This window comes from Camelus ferus, chromosome 24, assembly GCF_009834535.1.
Source record: "Camelus ferus isolate YT-003-E chromosome 24, BCGSAC_Cfer_1.0, whole genome shotgun sequence".
NCBI lineage: Eukaryota > Metazoa > Chordata > Mammalia > Artiodactyla > Camelidae > Camelus > Camelus ferus.
This window is the reverse complement of record NC_045719.1, coordinates 9753464-9776043: the sequence shown is the minus strand read 5'-3', so window position 1 is coordinate 9776043 and position 22580 is coordinate 9753464. Positions and strand designations below refer to the sequence as shown.

The 22580-nt window shown below is 42.5% G+C and overlaps 1 protein-coding gene across 1 annotated transcript in view; it reads right to left on the bottom strand.

Annotated features, from left to right (window-relative positions):
• Positions 1-22580, bottom strand: part of LAMA3 (laminin subunit alpha 3) — a 198143-nt gene that overhangs the window by 24865 nt on the left and 150698 nt on the right. Inside the window, 18 exon segments of the mRNA XM_032467526.1 lie at positions 3859-3992; positions 4382-4501; positions 6985-7129; positions 7941-8074; positions 8483-8645; positions 8803-8954; positions 10376-10546; positions 13155-13297; positions 13867-14046; positions 14130-14246; positions 14668-14770; positions 15604-15745; positions 16003-16157; positions 16850-16966; positions 18189-18385; positions 19346-19513; positions 19735-19846; positions 19966-20076. Of these exon segments, the coding sequence (XP_032323417.1) occupies positions 3859-3992; positions 4382-4501; positions 6985-7129; positions 7941-8074; positions 8483-8645; positions 8803-8954; positions 10376-10546; positions 13155-13297; positions 13867-14046; positions 14130-14246; positions 14668-14770; positions 15604-15745; positions 16003-16157; positions 16850-16966; positions 18189-18385; positions 19346-19513; positions 19735-19846; positions 19966-20076 (2564 nt within the window).

Below are 22580 nucleotides of genomic sequence, written 5' to 3'. Positions count from 1 at the left end.
TCAATGGATATAAGAAAACAATACAGAATGATGGATAATTATTACCTATTGAGTTTAATGTAAAGCCTTAAAATTCAAACTAGGAGTTGAGTCTATGGATATACGTACATCAATAAAATAAAAACTAAGCAGAAATCTAAAAAAAAAAAAAGTAAAGAGGAAAGAAAGGCAGCCGACAGACATGGGGCACCTATTCTGTGCAGGTGCTATTATCCTATCCTCACAATGACCTTTTGAGGGAGATGTTTTCTTACGTAGCATTATTGATATGTGTTACATGCTAGCACGTTAACTCCTCTACTCTGAATCTCACAACCACTCTAAGAGTTAGGCCGTCCCTAAGCCCATGTTACGAGGAGGGTTGGAACGGTGACTTGCATGAGGTCACCCAGTGGGGAAGTGGCAGCACTGGGATCTGCGGGCTCAGTGTGTCGCACTAGCCAGTGTGACTTGAAGCCCTTACTCGTTACACGTACACAGTTGTGCACCCGGAGCACTTGCAATGATCATGACTCTTTGCTACAGACCAGATATCCACGGCAGAGACGTTAAGATGGAAGGTTTATTTCCACTATTCTTTGGGGTGTTCTTGTTACCCTGACTCATCTGAGGGCCTAGAGTTCCACATCTGCTCCAGGATTCGGGGGTCTGAGCACACCTGTCGGAGGAACGTGATCGCGGAGGGGTATAAGCTGCGGCACTAGTGGGTTAGTGCCCTGGGGTCTGAACACACACTGTTCACAATCTGTCCACAAAGCCTCAGCCAGGTCCACCTGCTGCAGGCAGATTCCAGAGAACAGTAAGAGCAAGATGTGATCCTGAACTCAGTAACTGCCTAACGGACTCTTGCCTGATTTTGACTTTCTGAATTATTTTCATCTTAATGTTCTAGTAATACTCTGTGATGCAGTGATGTAGGTCCTCAGGAAACATTTCCTGCTGGTCTGAGACCCTGTGGCATTATCGGGGATGACCTGCTCTTCCCCAGAGAAGCAGATGGGATTAGCAGATTGTGACTTCTGACTATAATCCTAAACAAGTCATGCCAGGATCTGGGGCCCCCTTCCCAGAAGATACGCTACAGCGAGAGAGGAGAAAACACAACACCCACAAAATCCCGTGTCACAGCTACTTTAGAGATTACACGAGGCTTGCTGCTCTCCACGTTAGGTTTAAGCCCTCACTGACTTCGATTAAGAGGTCAGAGGGCCTCCCTCCTTGGAAAGAAGTGCTGCCCCTCCCGAGCTCAGCTACGGGTCATCGGGAGAGCTGCTCCATGACTCACCCCTCCTCCAGTGACCCATGTCGGGCGGGGTGTCTCCGGACTGTCTGGACCATCAGGGACGGCACAAGAAGGATAAAGCAGGGCCAGAAACAGCTAGTGTTGCCTAGCATTTCACTTGTGAGGAAATAAAAGATCAGTGCAACCTTCTAACTGGCCTCTACCTCCTGCATTTTCCATACCCTTGTGGTTTTAATCAAAAATCAAAGTATAAACTTGCCCAGAAAAAGGAAGCAGTCCCTTGTTTGGAAGACCCCAAAACAGATTACCAGGAAGATTCTATATGTCTTTCTGTACAAAGGTGTCTAATAATAGCCACATGTGTGTTTCTTTACCAGACAGAGATGAAGAGGCAAGGAAGAGCTGTGTGCCGACTTAATCCAAGGTCACCCCGCTCCTTGGTGGCTGGGCCAAAATGAAAACCATTTCTTTTGACCTCACGCACTACCCTTCCTAGTAAATCTTGCTGGGCTGGCGTTCACGGCACTGTGTGCCTTCTGCTGACACCACACAGATGCAAACCACCAACCAGTGGCTTCTGGATTGCCTCTGAGGACTCCTCACTGCTCTGGGGGAGCCCACCTGTCCCTGAGCTTTGTTCACCCTTCTCCAGCCCAGGCCTTCTGTCCAACCCCCCTGGGCATCTCCATCTGCTGTCTCTTGGGCTCCTGGGACTCAGCCGGTCTCAGACCAAACTTGTCACCCTGTTCCTCTGCTGGTGCCGGCCATCTCTCTACGCGCTGGATCAAAACCCAGGTGTCCTTGAGCGCTTTTCTCTTTTACTCAAACCAAAGCAACCATTCAGTCCTGCCCACTGGCTGCCCTAAATATATTGGGAATCCATGTCCTTTTCCTGACCTGTGCTGCCATTTCCCTGGTCAGGCCACCCCTCTCTCACCTGTGTTAATACACTCATCTTCCAACCTCTTGACCTGCCTCAGCCCTTTTCCCTCTTAATCCGATCTCTGCCCTGCACCAGAGTGAGCTACTGGAAACCCAAATCTGATTATGTCCTTTCTCTGCTCAAGTCTCCCAAAGATTCCTTACTATGACTTTCAAGATCCTCTGTGATCTGGTCCCTGCTTCCCACACCAGGGGTGTCCTTTGAAAGTTCACACTTTCTTGTCTCTTCACACACGCTGGCTGCCAGCATCTTTCAGGTCTAGCCAGAGACTACTTTCCTGACGCCCCAGCTGGGTCAGATTCCCTCCCCGGGGCCCCAGCAGCCAGAGCTTCCCCTCTGATGGCACTGGCCACATTCTACTGCCTCCCTTCCACTATATTTGAGGCTCTGCGCTGTTCGTCATTGTCATCCCAACACCGACCACACTGCCTGATGTCACCAGACACTCAGTAAGTGCTTATGTAAGGAATAAATAAGAGCCTCAGATGTGTGCAACGGTTACTCTATTTTATTACGTTTAATTGAATGAAGCCAAGATGACTGACCATTCATAACTAGCCATATTTAACACTGATGGTATTAAACAGTAATATGACCTCATTGGCTCTCAATTTCTTCACTGAAGTTCAAAGGTTACATACTATGATCCACAAGGTCCCTTCCAGTCCAAAGACTCTAAGGAGTAACGACATTTACTCCCAAACTCTATTAAAGTGCTGAGCTTCCTCACCTGAGTTTTGTCTTTGGGGACAACCCTGACAACTTTAGAAGAAAGATTAGCGCCTCCTTACTAATGACGGACAGCTGCCAAATGTATAAGGAACGGAGAAGAAAGAACACCTTCGCAGCCCACCTTATACATCACATCGAGTGCTCCTTCCAACTAAATCAGGAAAAGAGTTAACTAGCCTCAGATCTCATACGGAAGCCATCATCACCGAATGTGTTGGGAGTGCTCTTGGCTTAGTCATGAGGCTGCACTAACCCTTCCAGGGAGACTTCTTCCCGCACATCGCCGTCAGCCATCTAAAAGCCTTTTTGGATGGTGCAAACAAATGAACAAAGAAGAAAACCAGTCCTTACCTGGATCTGTTAAAGGTATTCTACTTATAGTATATCCTCAAACTGGTGGGGTTTTTTCCCCCCCTCGTTCTGATTAAGCTTTACTTCATTTGAATTAATTTAATGCATTCATGTATTCATTAATCAGAGAAACAGTTATGCACCTATTATGTGTTGGAGGACACGAAAGGGGGCGGGCAGCAGAGATGTGCCCTACGGCCTAGGCGCTACTTCCCAAAGGGCCCTGGGACACTGGTCAGGACAAGGGACCACCTGTGCTCTCCTCTGTGCCTTCAAGGACCCCAGGCCACAGCCTCTGTTCTTACTGGCAGCGTTGTCAACACCAAGTTTATTCCTTTTGGTTTGTCTCCTTCTAGGAATGGCAGTGGGGGTGGCACAGTTCCCTCCCTCCCTCCCCCTGCCTCTTTAAGTGGCCAGTCCCATTACACAGTGTTCACAGCCGGCTTTGCCCTGTTGGCTAACACCGTTAATACTGAAACGTTAACTTTTTGTGATTGTTTTTCGCTGGAATTTATAAAGGTAGACTAATCAGTGGCAACCATAAATATGAAGAGAGGTGACCTGCTTCTTTAAAAAAAAATCATCTTACCTTTCCCTGATTGAAATTGGAATTCCTCCCAGATAATATGTGCTGAAATCAAATATTTCACCTTCAATTTTAACCTTTTGAGAACCCACATTTATCCACGTAAGTTTTTGGGTTTTTCCAATTTTGATCTGAATCTGAAATAAGTGAGAGGTGAATCAGCAAACAATGAGAACTAAAAGAATCCTATTCACAGTGGTTCAAAGCTATTATGTTTTCATCTTTCTTCAGATTCATTTATATACATGGTATATATACATGGACTTTTGAATAGTAGCACATTTGAGTAAAATTACAATACTAAAACATGTTAATAGGAATGTTTGCATTTGGATTAAGCACGTTTTATCTATGTCATAGAGAGGTCATCTATTTCATGCCCAAATGTTCAAATTTTAAAAGGACATGTCTCTCAGTTAATAACTTTAAGTTCATCTGGTAATAGAAAAGTGTTCTGGGCATGGACTTAATTTTAAAGGACCAAGGACATTTAACAGTTCAAGCAAACAGACTCAAAAGGATATACCGAATGATCCTTCCCGTCATTTATGATGTTTCTAATTCCTTTTTCTTTTGGTGGCTCTGAATTTAGCTTGTATCGGACGATGAGGCTGCCGTCTTCTATATTTAGAGATATGAAGCGATCCTAGGACAGGGAAACAATGCAGATTACCAGGAGACTCAGGGAGAGCCAGAACACTAGCGGTCAAGACACTCCCACATCCGGAGTGCTCTCAGCTTCAGCTGCCTCCTTAGTTAAAAGGGACACCAGTGCTATAATAGCCGACTCCTGGGATGGGATGATGGTTAAATCTTGTCAACCCTGGTGAACGTCATACACAGTGGTTGGCACACAGGAAGGAAACAATACATGCTAGCTAGTCAACATGGATGGACCTAGAGATCATCATATTATATGAATTAAGTCACTTCACTTAATTTCTTCACTTAGAGGAGGACAAGTACCATATGATATCACTTATGTGTGGAATCTAAAAAAATGTATACAAATGAACGTTTACAAACCAGAAATAGACTCATAGACATAGAAAACAAACTATGGTTACGAAAGGGGAAAGGGGCAGGGGGAGGGATAAATTGGGAGTTCGGGATTAACATATACACACTACTCTATATAAAATAGATAAACAAGGACCTAGTGTATAGCACAGGGAACTATATTCAATATCTCATAATAACCTATAATGAAAAAGAATATATATGCATATGTATGATTGAATCACTTTGCTATACATCAGAAACTAACACAACATTGTAAATCAACTCTACTTCAATAAAAAATGCTAGCTATTGTCATGATTTTGTTTTATAACAATCTATAATCAGCATGCAAAAATGGAAACTGAAAAGACACAGATCATTAATTTCATTTGAAAATATGGCTGCTACCTTTTAGAGAGAGGTATGGTCTTCCTCAAACCCCAGACATTTTCCACCACCTGTTTTCTGACCTGTCCCGATGTCTTCGTCTCATTGGGTGGTCCATCCATTTACCTGTTGCTTGGGGATCCCAGATAGGGCCTCTTCCCTCCCACCACTCTCTTCGCCTCAGCAATCACAGTTGCTTCTGTGGCCCTAATTCAGGTGTGCCTGTGAAGCCCAAACACTTTTCTCCAGCCTAGACTTGTCTTTTTGGGGCTGGGTCTGTACATCTGGTTGCATTATTCCTATTGCTTGCATGACTCACAGATATCTCAAATTCAGAACATCGCTTACAGAGCTTACAGTCTACATGACTCCCACCTGCTGCCAAGCCGGTCTCTTCACCCTTCATTGCTCTCTCTCCTTTCTCTCTCTGATCACTGATCACCTTGCTGAGCCAGTCACCAACCAACTAGGAGTCATTACTGCATCCCCGTCATGGTGTAGGGCACATCCCTGAACCAGCCATTTCCTTAGAGGAAAGGTAAGCGGAGGAATTCCTGCAGTAGGACTTGAAGATTTGCCCAGACACAGTTTCTTAATGACAAGAAGACTTCTCTTTGAAGTCTACTGCCAGAGTCCTTACCTAAGAGGAAAATCAGTCCTTACCTGGATCTGAAACCTTGCTCTTTGAAGCCAGTGATGGTTCATTACACTCATAAACAACAGAAAAACATCAACTCATTGACAGTAATGATTCATCCTATTTAATAGCTGCACCCTAGATAACTTTCTCTGGTTACTAACATAACCATTTTGTAAGTATTCTTCTAATATAAGCAGTATTTCTGGTTTTTAGTCTCCAAGGACTTCAAAATATAGCACAAAGAAGACTTTATTTTGGAAAACAACTGCCTTGCCCTGAAGATGCTGTGTGACCTCTCAGCTCTCTGTGTTTTTCAGGCAGGCTGGAAACTCTCCAAACCATCAGAACAGGTCCAGCCTTGGAATCTCCCAAAGGGTCCAGGCCAACCCTAGAAAGGAGAGTTGGAGCAGGTCTGTGACCCTACCCTGCAGGGAGAAGGGTCTGGTAAAACCCCACGCTCCCTGTCAATCCCACATTCTCAGACTGGAGATCCCACGGACTGATCCACGTTCCTCCACAAACTACAGAAGCACCTATTTTCTGGGGAGGTCAACGCCAAGCCCACCGACCAGCAGATGGTGCTGACGATCACTCCAAGAGGGTCACTTTGGTCTATTCTAAGCCAGTGAGAACCGTCTCTAGGAACCTCAGTTGCTTGAAAACAGAGTAGCTTCCATGTCTTGAAAAGTTAAGTGTCAGGCTGATAAAGATTTAATCCCGCACACTCTGGCAAGAGTCAGATCAATATGGAAACAGCAGGCGGTCACATAGTCTAGTTTTCGGAGCTCTCAGGAGGATTTTTTAGGCAGAATAAGTAGATGATTAGGCAAATAATAGTTTTCAAAGAATAAAACTGGCAATACAAACAGAATGGGAAAAGGGTGATTTCTCCCACATTTTGGTGGCATCTTCTCAAATTCTGAATTACCTGCCTTATTAAAACATATTCTCAGAACCAAAGAAAGTAGAACTGGGCTGAGGGGAAGGATGCAGGTAACATTTGCATGTTGTTTTTCAGATCTGTTGGTTGTTTATAATAACCCAGTTACCCTCAAATTGCTCAAATAAATGCACATATTTGAAGCATCTTTGAAGATTACCTGGTTTTCTGCAAAGAACAGCAGACCTCTGTCCACAGTGGTCTGAATCGTCTGTCCGAAGATTGGGAAGGGAGCATTTGGTTGAGTCGGAACCCGAGCATAGCCTGTACCTTCGAAATAATTTTTGTCCGACTCTTCCTTTCTCCTGTCAACACCAATCACCGTAAGTTAGAACACAGCAGCCGAGGAGCTCCCAGGAGAGTGTGCTTATTAATACGAGGTGAAAAAGGGAGCAAAGCCTCTGCGATCTAGTTGTCAGGATTTTGTTAGAGAAGAGAAAACATCTTTAAAGTGTAAAAACAGCCGGCTATTTCTCCTGGACGTGCTTTTACCCTCTACAATAATCCAATCCTACTCAACAAAGATGCTCTTCCAAGCCCCTTTTGGAAATGTTTACTTAGGAAGGTGTGGCCCAGCAGCTGAAGATCTTGAAATGCAAGAAACTATTAATTTGAAAAAGAATTTATTCTGAGTAATAAATACTCAGTCTGTCTCATACGAGACTATTCCAAATCTTTTTAACTAAAGGGTAGGTCAGGAGCTCAATGCAGCAATTCTCAAATAGGTTCAGTTGTCAGAGTACCTAAAAGTCATGCTGTACTTTATGAACCACTTTTTTTAAAAATTTATAGTAAATAGCTTGTGCCTAAATCAGGTACCAAAAATGCTGACTATTTTGTGGTAGGAGGCACCAAAAATTGAAGAAATTTATTTTTTTTCAAAACCAAGGAAATTCTATCAATCTACTATTTTATATAAATAACGAAAAGACTGTCCTTACGTATTAGATTTTCGAGGTGGGCTAGCACTGCTGCACACAAGCAGAGTTTAAAAATTACGGCCCAAAGCAATCAGCGACATTAACAGCATCTCACTGGCTCATTCCTGTATTTTACGTAATATGACAGCAAGTTACCAGGATTACAGAGGGACACCAGCTTCTAGGTTTTGTTTACCTTCTACAAGGCTCCACTTCTGTTGTGTTGAGATTGAAAGTTGTTCTGAAGTTGTACAAGCTCAGAACATTTTCATTGAGGTCATCTAACTCAATACAACCTTTGTACGGAGGGAATCTCAGTCTACTAGGAAGCTGGAAAAAAAAAGAAACAAAAAATCTTCTACTAACTGAACAAAGGACAATGATCAGATTGACCAAGAAACAGTGTAACTCTGTCACTTTCAACCGTCAATATAGCACAGGGGTTAAGTTTGTGGACCCTGGAGCCAGATGCTCTGGCTTTGCTGTTTTTCAGCCGTCTGATCTTGGGCAAGTTACTCAAACTCTCTACTCAGTTTCCTCGTCTGTGAAGCAAGAATGATAATGATGCTTTTTTCAATTAACATACTTAAGCCTTGATCACTGCACACAGAAGTACTCAGTAAGTATTAGCTATTATCACTGCATATGCCTTAAGAATACATAGTTAAATCCATTTTATACATAATTGTTTAAAATATCATTATGTTAAATTAAAATGTAAATAACATTTGCACTTACTCTAAAATCAGATGGGTAACCTCCAACATAAAATACAACATTTTCAGGATCCAAATTGAGGAGTGTGTTGCTATTTCCACTATCCATGTCATGGAATTGAGGTGTTTCTGGTTTACTGGAAGTGGCTTTTCGGGTGTAATTAAGCCTTGCAAACTGATAAATTCTGTTTAAAAATAAATTAGATGATAAAGTCACATAAAAGTTTATGAGAAGAGGAAAGCAATCAAAGCCAAAATACTAAAAATGGGGTTGACCAACGCATACAATGAAAGCTTGGTGAGTGCAGGTCAGATTAACAAAGAGCACAATCAGACCCGTACCTCTGAAATTTCACCCGGTCCATAACTGCCTCCTGAGTTTCGCTCTTGGTCAGGGTCTGGTCCACTTGGAGCTCAGCCTCGTGCTCTCCCAGGTTGTAGACGCACGTGAGCTGGCCGTCCACCACCGCCATGCCGATGTAGTCCTTGGACGCCTGGAGACACAGAGGCCACCTCAGAGCAGTTCACATACTGTACTCTCTCAACTCCCCACCCCAAGAGAGTGCATTTCAAGTGACCAACAGGTTTTATTCAGTCAGCCCTGCGCAGACAGAACGAATGAGGTGCTTCCTGGCATAAGATAACATAGATGGAATGGTTAACTAACAGTGTCTAAGCTGACTTTGCTTGTGTTAAAAGTGCCCTCATTGACTCACTCCCCCTAGTCACCCAATTTGCAAATATTTGCCAAGCACTTGCCATGCACTTGCCATAAAGATGAACAGAACTGGACACAGTTCTCCTCTAGATTTAGGCTGGGATGGGAGACAAGGCATTTTTGTTTTCCCTGTGCCATACAAAGTCCCCTTAACACCTTGTGTGTCCCTGTTCTAACACGTGGCACCCTATGTGGTCACCATCAGTTCCAGATGTATCTTCCTTCCCTGCTAGAATGTGATTTACCTTCCCTTAACAACAAAAAAACTCCAAATTTATAAAAATTGTAGTAAAATATACGTAACATGAAATTTACCATTTTAACCAGTTTTAAGTGTACATTAAGTACATTCAAGAAATAAATTTTGGGTTATTCTAAATACAGGGTGTGGCACCTAGTAGGTACGTGGTATTAGATTTGTTGAAGGAATAAAGTAACATGCATTTTGCCATATAATACAAAGCAAAAAGTCATGTCATAAGAAAGTTACAAATAAAAGTGCCAATATCTTGAAGCATGAAAGGGTGGCCACTAACAATGTTGATTTTAGGAATCCTTAAATACCATCTCCACTAGTGACAGCCAACCGTTTGCCCATTGCCCAGAAATTTCGAGAACTGGGTTTCATAACCAGTCAGTGATTACCTTTTCCCTCCGACACTTAAGTGGAAGAGATAGATTTTAAGAGGAGGGATTAAAAGCTAAATTGAACAGTTCAAAACGCCTGTGATGATGGCAGCTTAAAGAATTTAGAATTACAAGAGATGGGGCAACTGGATTACTCACTCATGGGGCAGGAGTGGCTGCATTCACTCCAGGCCTCGCTCCCAGATGGTCCCCACCCCAGAGACTCGGAAGGGTCTGCAGCTGGGTGTCCCAGCAAAGAGGACAGACCCACAAGCCCGTCAGGAACCTTGTCTCCGTGAAGCCTGAGTGTGGCTGCCCCGGCGGAGGGAAGGGGGTGTGTATCCCGGGTGTGCACGTGCTTGCCTGTCCACACACGTGTGCTCATGGGCCGGGCCCCTTGGGCAAGGCCTCCAGACGCCCCCCTCCTGCAGATGATGACCTGTGGAGGCATCGGAGGTGCCAGGGTCTGCTGCCGTGGTGCTGTGCCAACGGCAGTGACACGGGCGTGTCGTGTGTCTCAAAAACCACATTCTGCTTTAAAAACAAGAGAAAAGTCACAGCAATACTTACATCTTTATTTCCGAGGTACATCACAAACATATTCTCCGTCCCCCCGTTTTCTGGGGATTCAGGTCTTTGGAGAAACAAAGAAAGAGACGTGTATCCTTTGAAATCTTCCAGGTTGTTTGGCAGCCGGACTTCGACTCCAGATTTACCATTGAACCTCATGGGGACGGCGACCTAGGAGAGACAAATCCATGGTGTCAGCCATGCAGACGGCAGGCGGGGGCAAGGTGGCCGTGCTCACAGCGGCGGCTTGTGACTTCATGGCTGTTCTTTCAACCACATATCAGCCTTTCTCAAGCTGTTACAATAGGGAGCAAAGGAGTGTGGTGTCGCCTGGACCTGGGTTCTAAACTCACACAGCTGCTTCGGGAGCTGGGGGTAAAGTGTTCATGTGCTTCCTACGTATCAGCCGTGGGTCCTGGGAAGTGCATTTAGTTCTCTGTGCCAGCTAATAATATAATTATATATTATAGTAATAAAAATAATATATTATTATCATCATATTGTGGTTATAATATTGATATTATATTAACCCTATTAATAGGATAATGATATTACTATAATAATAATATATTACGATAATATGGAGTTGTACATTATATATAACATATAATTTATCATAGTATAGTGTATTGTAATCATAGGGTTATAATATATACTAGTAGGGTTAATTTAATATTATAATCCTATTATTAATTATATATTATATTAAAATATAAAACTCTATATTATCTTTAAAATATTATTAATAACAGTTATATTATTAATATTATGTTAGCCCTGTTACTATATAATATTAATATTATATACATATAATAATCATTATTATTTTTCTAACGCTAGGAGGTTTCTGTGCAAATGAGCTAACATTTATGGAAGCACGTAGTATGATGTCTGGCATACAGGAGAAGTATAATGCATCAAAAATATTTTTAAAAAACGAACTCTTTGAAAAACCATTTCCCATGAACATGTTACATATTATGGTTGCATTTCTTACAGGCATTCAGTCCTTAAAAATAAGTGCATCCAGGCTTTCTAGAATGTGCTTCTTAAACTCAGGGGAAAGGATCATTTTTCCCTCTAATCTGCCCTCGACCAATAGTTTTGCAAAATATACGAAAAATTAAATTACTAGAAAATGAAATAAAGAAGGTATGCAAATCACACGCCCACTGATCCCATACTTGGATGCTGAGGCAATTCAAATTATTGCAAGTTTCTAAACATCTACTCTCAATTTTTTATTTCTATATAATGGATGAGTAACAAAAGTTCTCTGACTAGCTCTGGTCTGTGGACCCCCTTGGGTAGCAAAGAAAACAAATATTCTCGAACACTCTAAAGGAGAACTCTTGGAATGAACATCAGCTCTACATTTTATCTCCCAAGCATTTAAGTATTTATGGAGGACGTGGTATAAGCAAGGCCCTAGCCAGGGGGGCTCAGTGCTGCGGGAGCCGTGGCCTCTCCCTCCCCGACACTCAGGGCTCATTCTCTGCCTTCTGCTCCTCCCCTGCCCACCCCTCCATACAGCCCGAGTCTTTCCTGGAATGCCCCTCTGCTTCTCGGCACCTGGAAAACTCCCAACTCATTAAAAATTTTTTTGAATAAAGAAACGATTTTATGAACATAAAAAAAGGATGGAGAACACACCTGCATATGCACCATCGTCTCAAGAAATTAAACTTACTGCTATAACTGAAGCCCAGCACGTATCCCACCTTGTTCCGAGCCCTCTCTCCCTTCTCGGAGGTCACTCCTGCCCTGGGCTTTGGACTCCTATGTGTAGCTTCTCACGTGTGTTCCCATACTTTTACTAAATATCATCCATCTATAAACTGTAACTAGTCTTATTCTCGTAGGCAACAGCGCCTGCCTTGGTTAATCAGCTCTAAACCACTGTGCTATTATACACTGAATTTTGTTTGCTAAATCAGCGAATGAATGTAGAAAGGCAAAAGCTAGAAACATACTCCTTTTCACTTGGTTTTCATAAGGCCTGGGTGGGAAGAGGGGAGTTTCTGCCAAACTGAGCCTCAGGCTCTGTTTTTCTGCTACAGGTTTTATGTTGGGAGCACTTCTCTTCCCTAGAAGAAACGGCAGGTTTTGAGGCTCGAAAGTAGTAATATTGAGCCTAGAAATCAACCATAGTGCTTTCAGGGGAGTGATATTCTGACTTGGCTTTCTAATCCTCTGTCTCCAAATACCTCACAGGGAGGAGGCTGAAAAATATAAGATATTTAATTTACACTATTTTAGGATCAAACAAATTGTGAGGGAGAAGTGTTAGGAATTCAAGTAAGTAATGTCAGGTTAAAATTAGAAGGGCTGATGGATCAGTGCTCCAATGACAGAAAATCATTGTAATCCCTTATTCACAACCCTGCCCATGTTGGTAGGAACTATCTCTCCATCCTCAATAAAGGTGGATTCTACAAATTTCAAGGTAAAAAGAGAAAGTAGGTCTTGTGCAGTATCACATCAGCACATTCTGATCACAGAACCCTTACTTGAATTTGCAATAACACTTTACCAATGGGGGCCTGGAGGAGAACTGGGAAGGAAACTGCTCCAGGTCCAGGTCATTTAAGGGATGAAGGTGATGTGAACTTTTGAAGGACAACAGGAGGAAATCAACTTTCACAGTGTGAGCAGCTAAAGAATTAGGGCAAGAAAGACAACCAGTTCTTGAGTGAATAGGTACCTTTTCTTTCTTAATGAATATGGTAACTTATCAAAGACTGAGCCTGGGTGCCCAGCAACGTGGGGACACACCCACCTTATTCGCGGCATCTCTGGCCTGCTGAATTAGCTCTCGTATGCGGTCCACATTGTCGGAGATATTGCCCAGTGGCAGCAGCTGTTGGTTAATACTTTCAATCTTGCTCAAAAGATCAGGCAGTTTGTTGGTTAATTTCTTTACTGTTGGTGAGATTACGAAACAGAAATTTAACACTGTGAGTTAAGAAAAGGTTAAATACAGATGTTCTGATAGTACTTGTCAAGTGGTATGTTTGGGTCCCAAACACTGGACAGGATGACTCAGAATCAGGTAATACCTTTTCAATGTTATAGAAATATATATATTTCTATATTTATATAGAATATAAATATATATATTTCTATATAAATACAGATAGGTGGATTTTATTCTGCAATCTAGATATCACATCATCTTTCTTGACCACTATAGAAAAAAATAAATCTTTGCTATTTAGTCTTTAATATTAATTATAATTCAATTCCTCATGATTCAGGGACCTATATCTCCACTCTATAAAATGGAAAATCAACAGCAATGTTAATGAATTTTAAAAAATCCCACTTGGTCCTTTTAAATAACAAAACAGCCACACTCTTTGAACATATTACATATTTTCTAATATTTTAATTTCTAAGATCAGACTTTACCAGGGAATAATTAAAACCGACCAAAGCATATAATGATGGGGAAAGCGGATACTATGTCCTGGCCAGAGAATCTCTGCTACCTGAATTATTCGCGTCAGTGAGAGCCTTGTTGAAGTCTTCGCTCTGTGTGCGCTCATAGGTGTCCCTAATTCTTTCCACATCTGTCTGAATGGGCTCGAGCCCGTCTAGAACCTCGTTTGTGATGTCGTTGGCATTTCTGGCCATGCTTTTTGCACCACTGATTATACCGTCGATGTCATCTAATGCACACAAATGGGGAAGCGTAAGGATGTAAAATGTTCGACCAAAGAAGCCAAGTGCAGCGGGTTAGGGAGATGCTGACCTCTCTGTATCCCACGGAGATCATCGCGGATGGTCGTGAGATTGGTGTCTATTAGCCCTTTCTGAACTGTAATAATTTTCAGAGTTTGCTGTAGGTTGTTGAGAGCCGGACTGATTTCTAGAATAGAATAAAGCAGCGAGAGACAATTACTCTAATGATCCTGATCCTCCATTGGTATTGGTGGCGCCTGAGGAGCCAGGGTCCACACAGCGCTGAGCAGACCGGCATCTGAGGGGTCATCCCCGAGATGCCCACTGCAGGTGCCCAGACCCACAGCTCCTCCAGTCACAGAGGCCAGGGGCATACTGAGCCTGTGTATGAGGCTCTTTGGAAATGCACGTGAAGAAAGGGAGAGGCTTAATAGTGTTGAAATATTGGGTGGAAACATCAAATCTATAAAATAAACCACAGGTTTACAAAGTATCATCTCCATGGACTGAGAGTCAAGAAGAGGGTTTGCTTTTAGGGCTGCCTCTCCTGGTCTCCCAGGTTGTTTCCAAACCCATGATTATCCCAGCCCCCACCCCACTCCCAATACCTTGCTGTAGCTTCTTCTGTGTTATCTTGGCTTCGTTTAACAGTTTGTCGCTGTTGGAACTCAGGGTTTTAGCTTTTCTTGGAAGATCTTCCTTTATCACCGTCTGAAAGCAAAGCATTTATCAGCCATTAGCATGTGATATGCACCTTAGGAAATGCGGAGTAAGAGTTTTCATCCGACTCCAAAGCCCTCATCTTTAATCTTTAAAGAAAGAGGTTAGGAGGTAAGAAGGAGATTTAAAGAGGCTGTTCCTTAAAAGGTACGGTTAGGGCTCTAGGTAGACATTTGTGGCTTGGGGAGGCAGACGCATCTCTGCTGACATAATGACAAATGGTGTGACACTTTCTCATTTTCTCACTGGCACTTGTACAATACCCTCTGCAATAATGGAGGACAGAGCTGAGTTGCCTTTAGGCTCTTAATATTTAGGAGATAAAAGCCTTCAACCTTCCAAGAAGGCTTGTCCACTAATTCTCTCATAGTTAATCTATGTTCTTTATGTTTATACATAGGAATATTATACAGTGCATTTAAGATCCCGTAGGACTCCAGAGATACACCCAGAGACAAATGACAGGAAATTAATGGTTATCAAATTGTGTACAAAAATCTCTCTTCTTTGGTGAATGTTAGTACTCAATCACAGCATAAAAGCATCCCTGGTAAGAAGGATAGAATACTTCCATGGTTCAAAATCGATAATCAGTGTGACTTCTATCTGGTTTTACAAATGATTTTTAAACCTGTGCTACATTTATCAAACAGCCAAGTAAATACAGAAACGACCAAGATCTAAGAGCAGGTTCAAGTCTATTCTATACAAAAAATTCTGATCTAAAGTGATGCTTGTTCTGCTCCTCGGGGCACACGGAAAGACAACGGGAGAATGAGTTGTCTCCAGAGTGCACCCAAGGGGGAGCCGCGGCAGGCGCCCACCTGGAGCGCAGACTCGGACGCGCTGGAGGCCTTGTCGGCCGCGTCCTCGGCCGCTTTGATGGCGTTGAGGATGTTCTCGTAGGCGGTGGCAGCGTCCACGGCACAGCGCACCAGCTCATCCCCACTGGCGTTCCTCTTGATCCTGGAAGATGGTTCCGGGAGAAGGGCTCAGCAGCCCTACCGGCCTGCAGCCGAGCCCCCACCCACGAACCTCCCCGATTCATTTGGGAAACTGAGGCTTGAGGCTGCGAGCTCCACCACTCTGCCCCCAGGATGCGGCCTGGAATCAGCCCCTTTGTGCCGCCCTCTGCCCTGGTCCGGAGACCCTCCCCCGGGGAGGCCTCCCCTCGCACCCTGGCTCCAGCAGCCCCGGGGTCAGCCCCCCAGGCCGCCACTCACTCCTCCAGCTGCTTCGCCAGCTCCTGCAGAGACCGTGCGTGCTTTTCCGCCTCCTCCACCAGGGATGCTTTGCTGGCCGATTTGGAAAGTTCCCTCACTTTGTCATTTAGCTCCTGTCTTGCTTCATTTAAAGTGACAACTAATTTTTCATATTCCTATTTTTTTCCAAGTAAACAAGAGACACTGTCAATTTAAGCAAACACCGTGTATGCCATTTTCTTGAACTCTGTCATAAACGACATGTTTCCAGGAGGCAACAAGAAGAAATTGTTTTCTGAGCCCATTCATCCTTGGTTACTTCAGATAGTGGCACTGATAATATTCTCCCAAGTTTCACCACCATTTGGAATATTTTCCATACGGTGGGTATCCACTTTGATAAATTTTATAAAATCATGCTATTACCATTAGTGTATAGTTATACTAAACCAAAACACTTTTTCTGATTTAGAAATAGTGATCACAAAAGAGATTTCCAAAATGCCCAATGGGCTGCTAAGAAATATTGTTTTTTATCTTTTATCTTTTTTATCTTTTATCAGTCCTAAATATTTCCTGCTAATAAAGTTATGCCTGATATTTTTAAAATAGCATCACAATTTTTTTTGGTTGTCACAAAATTATCATTTGCTCATTGCAGGCAAATTAGGTAATACAGAGAGATATAAAGAAGACATATCATTCACCCCTCCTCTGAGGGACAACCACTGTTAACACTGTGGGGTATTTTCTTCCATCTAAAAGACGTATATTGGAGAAAAAAAAAATTGGTTGGCCTATCTCATAGTTTCCTTGAAATATAATTTAAGTGCTTTTCAATTTTCTAGAGAGCAAGTTTTGCCTCTACCTCATGGCTTCTCCTCATCAGCTGCAAGACAACATTAGCCTGCAGTAAGGAAGAGTCTGCGGTGGCCAGATGCTTGGCAAAGTCACTCTGGAGGGAGTTCATTTCTTTAACTTGTCTCTGCAGAGAATAAAAAGAATGTCGGCTTGAGTGGCATGATGTACTGTCGGAAGGCGCAGGCGTCCTCCTCGGACGACAGCATAGAAGTAATTTCAGAGCCATAATGTTTTCATGAACCTAAAGGTCACTGAGGCAACTACAAAGCCAGGAGAAATCACTTCGATTTGTAGTGTGGGTGCGTTGTCACGGTTTCTGCAAACCACACGCTGATGGAACAGTCATTGTCACCTTGGAGAAGGTTTCTACACTGGGGTCAGCTGGGCCAATGAGGTGGATGTATAATTAAGCTCTGGTTAGTGGGTCAGAACGAGGGGTTTTAACGAAGGAAAGCCAGCAGCAGCCATCAGCACACTCTACATGCTGGTCCCAGTGCTTCAGTAAGAAGGCACGGAGGCCCTGGGAATGCCGGGCTGGAGGCTGCCAAAGCTCAGGGCCCCATAAAACTGAATCCTGCTCCCTGCCCCTTGGCATAATCAGTGACTTCCAACAGGGGTGTTAGTATCTGAGGAAGCTTCAGGAGTTAACCATATCACCATCTGCTAAGATATTACTCATTTTCTTGTGCTAAATTCCTCTTTTGGGGCATCAGTCCTATTTTACTCCACTTTGACCTTACTATCATTTCACAGCCTCTCACACTTTTATTGCTGTTTTAGCATACAGTGTCCACCACTGAAACACAACTACAGAATCTTGAGCTTTAAATTCTCATTGTAACTCCTGCATGTGGCCTGTATTTTGACTTATTGCCTATAAAGCAGGTGATGGCTTAAAATGCCTTCGTTGGTGATTCTTGTAATGATGTTTACATACAGGACACAAAAAGTCAGTTATTTAAAACATACATTATATGCTTTGAATTAATTATAACAACATTAGTTTAATTTCTCCTCTACTTGGCAATATTACTCCTCCAGGACTCTGTCAGCCAGGGGTAGGGGTGAAGCGATTTGCTCTGCTTTCTCTGTGGTTTAAGATCAGACTGTTTTCTGGCCACTGAGGAGTAGAAACTACTTTGATTTTGCAATGAATGCCTCACTCTGAGTTTGACTAGGGTTTGCCACATAGACAGGCGTGTGTGATTAGGGTTTGCTATACAGACAGGTGTGTGTGACCAGATGTACAGACAGGTTGCCTGGCTTTGCCACCTTATTAACGATAAAGACCCCTGCTCCCTCATCCCTGTCATTCACGAAACTGCAGATTCTGACTGCGAACTCACCTTGATGGATTCCAAAGCCCTCTCGTTTTCTCGGTTGAGGCCGGCAGCCTGCTTGGCTTGGGCACTTGCCTCCTGCAGCGTGGCACGGAGGTCACTGAGTTTGGCTTCATAGTCATTTAAAGAATCTCGTATATTCTTAACAAGTCCGTTGTTCTCCACCTGCTGGCTTTCCAGCCAGCTCCTTATCCGGTTTAGCACTGTAACACATCACCTTTTTTGTTTTCCACTTGAGAAATGAGTATATCAAAGTTAAGTTATAAAGACTACAAAAGGAGAACTGAGTTATCTACTCATTTCACGGTTTTCCTTGAACTTGCAAGGGAATGGGAGGGGAAACGAACATTTAGGTTAGGTTAGGCTAGGTTATGCATTGCACACATCGTCCCATTTAACTTTCACGATAACCACATGGAAACAGTAATTATCAGTCTCATACTTCAGATAAGGAAATGGAGGGCCTGAGAAATTAGGTGACAAGGTTTCAGCCTTGGGACTTGAACTTGACCTGCAGAGTACAAAGCACATGCTCCTTCTACCACGACTACTGTCTCTCTGCAGCAGAAGCCAAGATTAGTATTAAATTTCAACAATACCAATGCTACACGAGAACTGCTACTATCCCATATAAACAGTGGCTGCATCATCTTAGCAGAGAACAAAGATCAGCGTCTGGAAAAATATACCAAACTATTATTTCTTACAGTTGTGAGCTAATGAGGCATTTTCCCACATCCAAACCTTTGGATATATTCAGTTAATTTCTAGTACATCCATTTTTAATTTTTTTGGAAATCGTGCTAATATCAATGTGTGATTCAAAACCCCAATGATGAAAAGTGACCGTTAAAAAAATGATATAATGAGAACTTGGGTAGAGCTATGAAAGAAGAATAAAAATGCAGTTAAAAAGGAAAAAGAGGTATCAGTGTCTAATATCTTAGAAGACCCCTTTTTTTTTCTTGACGGTAAGATGTCGTCTTCTACAGCCCCCTGGTAACCTGGAGGGGCTCCCCATTTTCACTGCATGATACTCCAACAGTAACATGCATAGAAAGGAGCCCTTCTACCTGTCACCGGGGACTCAGAATCGCACTTTGCACAGTGTATTTCAAACCACTTAGAACGGACTGGATGCAAGAATTTGGGAGGGTCCTTACAGAGCTGAGCCTCTCTTTTTTCAGCTTCTGCTTTTATCAGGTGCTTCCCAAAGCTTCGGCGCCTCAGTTCCCTCATCATGCGCTCTGCTTCAGCCAGCTCTCTGGAAAAATCACCCGAAGGCACGTTGTTGCCTTCTCCATCTGTCCCAGAGATCTGCTTCAGGAGAACTGGAAAACATCAAGCAGTTTATTAAGCTGGGAATTCTAGGCTCCAGCAGATGACTTGAAAAAAAAAAAAAAAGGCAGAGATTTTATGGAGGGTTCGTATTGGTTTTCCAGTATCACTATAGCATCTTTTTTATAATGTTGGACTCGTACCAGGGAATCCTTTCAGTGCACCACAAAAGCTACAAAGTAAAAGATATTTAATTGGACTGAGTAACTCTTACCTTGCACATTCCAGATGACATTTTTAATCTTCGTGTCCAGCTCTTTTGCACTTTGGGTTGTCTGATCAATGTTGTTATATAATGTTTGTGCTTTTCTGAAATTTACTTGAACCTATATGGAAAACAAATTGATTAGGAACAAATTAAGTTGATGGGGGAAAAAGCTAACAATATTTTGAAAGCCTCCCTCCCTGCCAAAATAAAGTTAATATTATTAACCTAACACATTACCTTTTCTTGCACAGTTTGAAATTCATGATTCAAGTTACTCAGTTCTTTTTCCAGGCCATCCATTTTTGATCCATGATTCGAAATGGTGGAGCGGTAGTTAAGCAACTGGTTCTAAAAGTAAAATACAAAGTCAGTCTCACTTTAGGAATTGGAATAAGTGTTGCCAACTTGGTAAACCTGGTGGTGATACGAAAAGATTCATTTAGCAAAACCAACGCGGGTCCACAGGAAAAAAAAATGTTCTTCGAAATAGGCCACATGAAGAATCTACTTTCTGATGTAAGTTGTGATATGGCTCTAAAATAAAGCAGCAAATTTTTAAAATGTGATGAGATGAGAGATTCTTTACTTGAATTAATGACCTAACTTACAGAAATAAGGGTGATACCAGAATACAAAAAAGAATATATATATATACATATGTATAACTTTGCTCTACACCTGAAATTAATACAACATTGTAAATCAACTATACTTCAATTAAAAATAAATAAAAGGAAAGGAAAATTAAAAAAAAAAGAAACTAAAGTGATATCACTAACCTGATGTACTAACTTCCAGATCCTATAATAAAGTCAGTTGTTTCTAACCTATATTTTACCTGATGATACTAAAAAGAAGTGCCTATGGCTACCCTGCTGAAGGAACCATTGGATTCAAAGAATTATAGAGCAGGAGGGAGACTCAGAGCACATTTAATTGAAAGCCCTCATTTAACATGAAAAAAATGAGAAAACGGAAGCCCAAAGAACTTGGGTGGCCCATCCACGCCACCGCAGGACAGGTGATCGGTGATTACTTCAGGACCAAAACCCAGGTCTTTGTTTGGGTTCTGACTGCATCATTCCTATTAGAGGGTGACATGGCTGCACATGGTATCTAGAATAGCCAATATTTTCAACTTTGGGGCAGGGGGGGGGAATGCATTACTACCTTGAAGATTTTTGCAAGAAAAAGCAATACTATTACCTCTATTTGTACATGAGAGTCAGCATTCGGTAAAAGAACACAGGCTTTCCAGGTCAGGTCCAAACCCTAGGTCCACCACTTAACAGATAAGCTCTCTGAGCCTCGTCTCCTTCTTCTGTATATTGGGGATTGAAATACTAAGCTGCTGGGTTGTTTCTGGTGACAAGTGGGCTAATGTATCATAAAAATGTCACGTACACACAACCGTTCAAAAAAGTTAGTCGCCTTCTCAAACACACTCCTACTGCATTTTCACAGCATTTGTGTGATATTGCAAGAAGATAGGTCTATTTTAATGTTGCTGTAGGAAAACGGAGGCACATGATTCTAAACAGTGTCAGCAGAATGTCTGCATCAGAGGTAGAGTGGGTGAAAAGCGTGGTCTTTAGAACCGGATCTTGGTTTGAATTCTTCTAGAACCACCACGTACTAGCTATGCGATTGCGGCCAAGTTATTTAGCTTTTACATGCCTGTTAAATAAAAATAACGTTATTTTCCTCATAGGATGTTGTGAGACTTAAGCAAAGCACTTAGCACAGAGCGTGGTGCAAAGGATGGACACTGAAATGTTGGCTCCCTTCGCTGAAAACGTGCGGGGCTGTATTGATGACATCAGAGGAACTCAAGTGGCTCTTTTTCCTCTCAAAACATAAAGTCTTTTCCCGTCTTCCTCTCCATATTAAGCCTTTAAACTAAGCCCTAAAATTACCCTAATGGGATGGAAAAGAGTCATTTTCTAGCACTATTTTTTGCTATATATACTCAACCATAGCCACTTACAGGTTTAGAATCAGCCCTCATTCCAAAAGCTCATATTAAACTTTCCCCAAAGCCTCTTTCACTATGTCTAGCTTAGGGTTTATCTCATCTGCTGAATTATTTTACTTCAATGAGTACATTTTTTTCATTTCCATGATTTTTAATTAGACTTTTTCATATCTGTCTCTTCTTGTTTGGTTTCTGGTGTTTTAAAATTTTTTTCTTAATTTCTTGTTCCTTCTATTGGATGTTATTCTTCAAAGTAATTTTCAGATTGTTCTATGATTTTCATTTTCTCTAAAGGGAATTCACCACTAGACTGTTGCTTCTGCCGCATGTCTTTCCTGTTATCTGTCTGTTACAGCGTTTGCAGGCTCATTCTGAGAGGGAGATTTCCTCTTCTCTCTGCGCCCTCTGTGCCTTGTCCAGTGATATTATGGTCATCACCACTCCCACCCCAGACTCCTCAGTCCAGGACCAGGTCTTATACTGGCAGCTTAGGATTTGTACACAGTGGTCATGTTGAGAATGTCACACGCCAGCACAGATCCTGGTTTGTGGACCTTGTCCACGTCCTGGCTGTAACATTGTTGCTCTCCTAGGTTCTCATACAGCCACTGCCCAGCAATGGGGATTGGGCAGTTTCAAGGTTATTCTTTCAGCCTCCGTTTATAGGCAGAAGAGACCCCAGTTTTCCCCCAGGGAGCCTGACTCTGGCCTGTGGGCCACTTTGGGTTATAGTACTTCTCAGGTTACCCTCTTGGCCACCTTCTTTCCAAGGGCACATAGAATATTATTCTCCAAGACGGACCATGTTCTGAGCTATAAAAGAGACATCAACACATTTAAAAGGATTAGAATCATAATGTATGTTCTCTGATCCCAA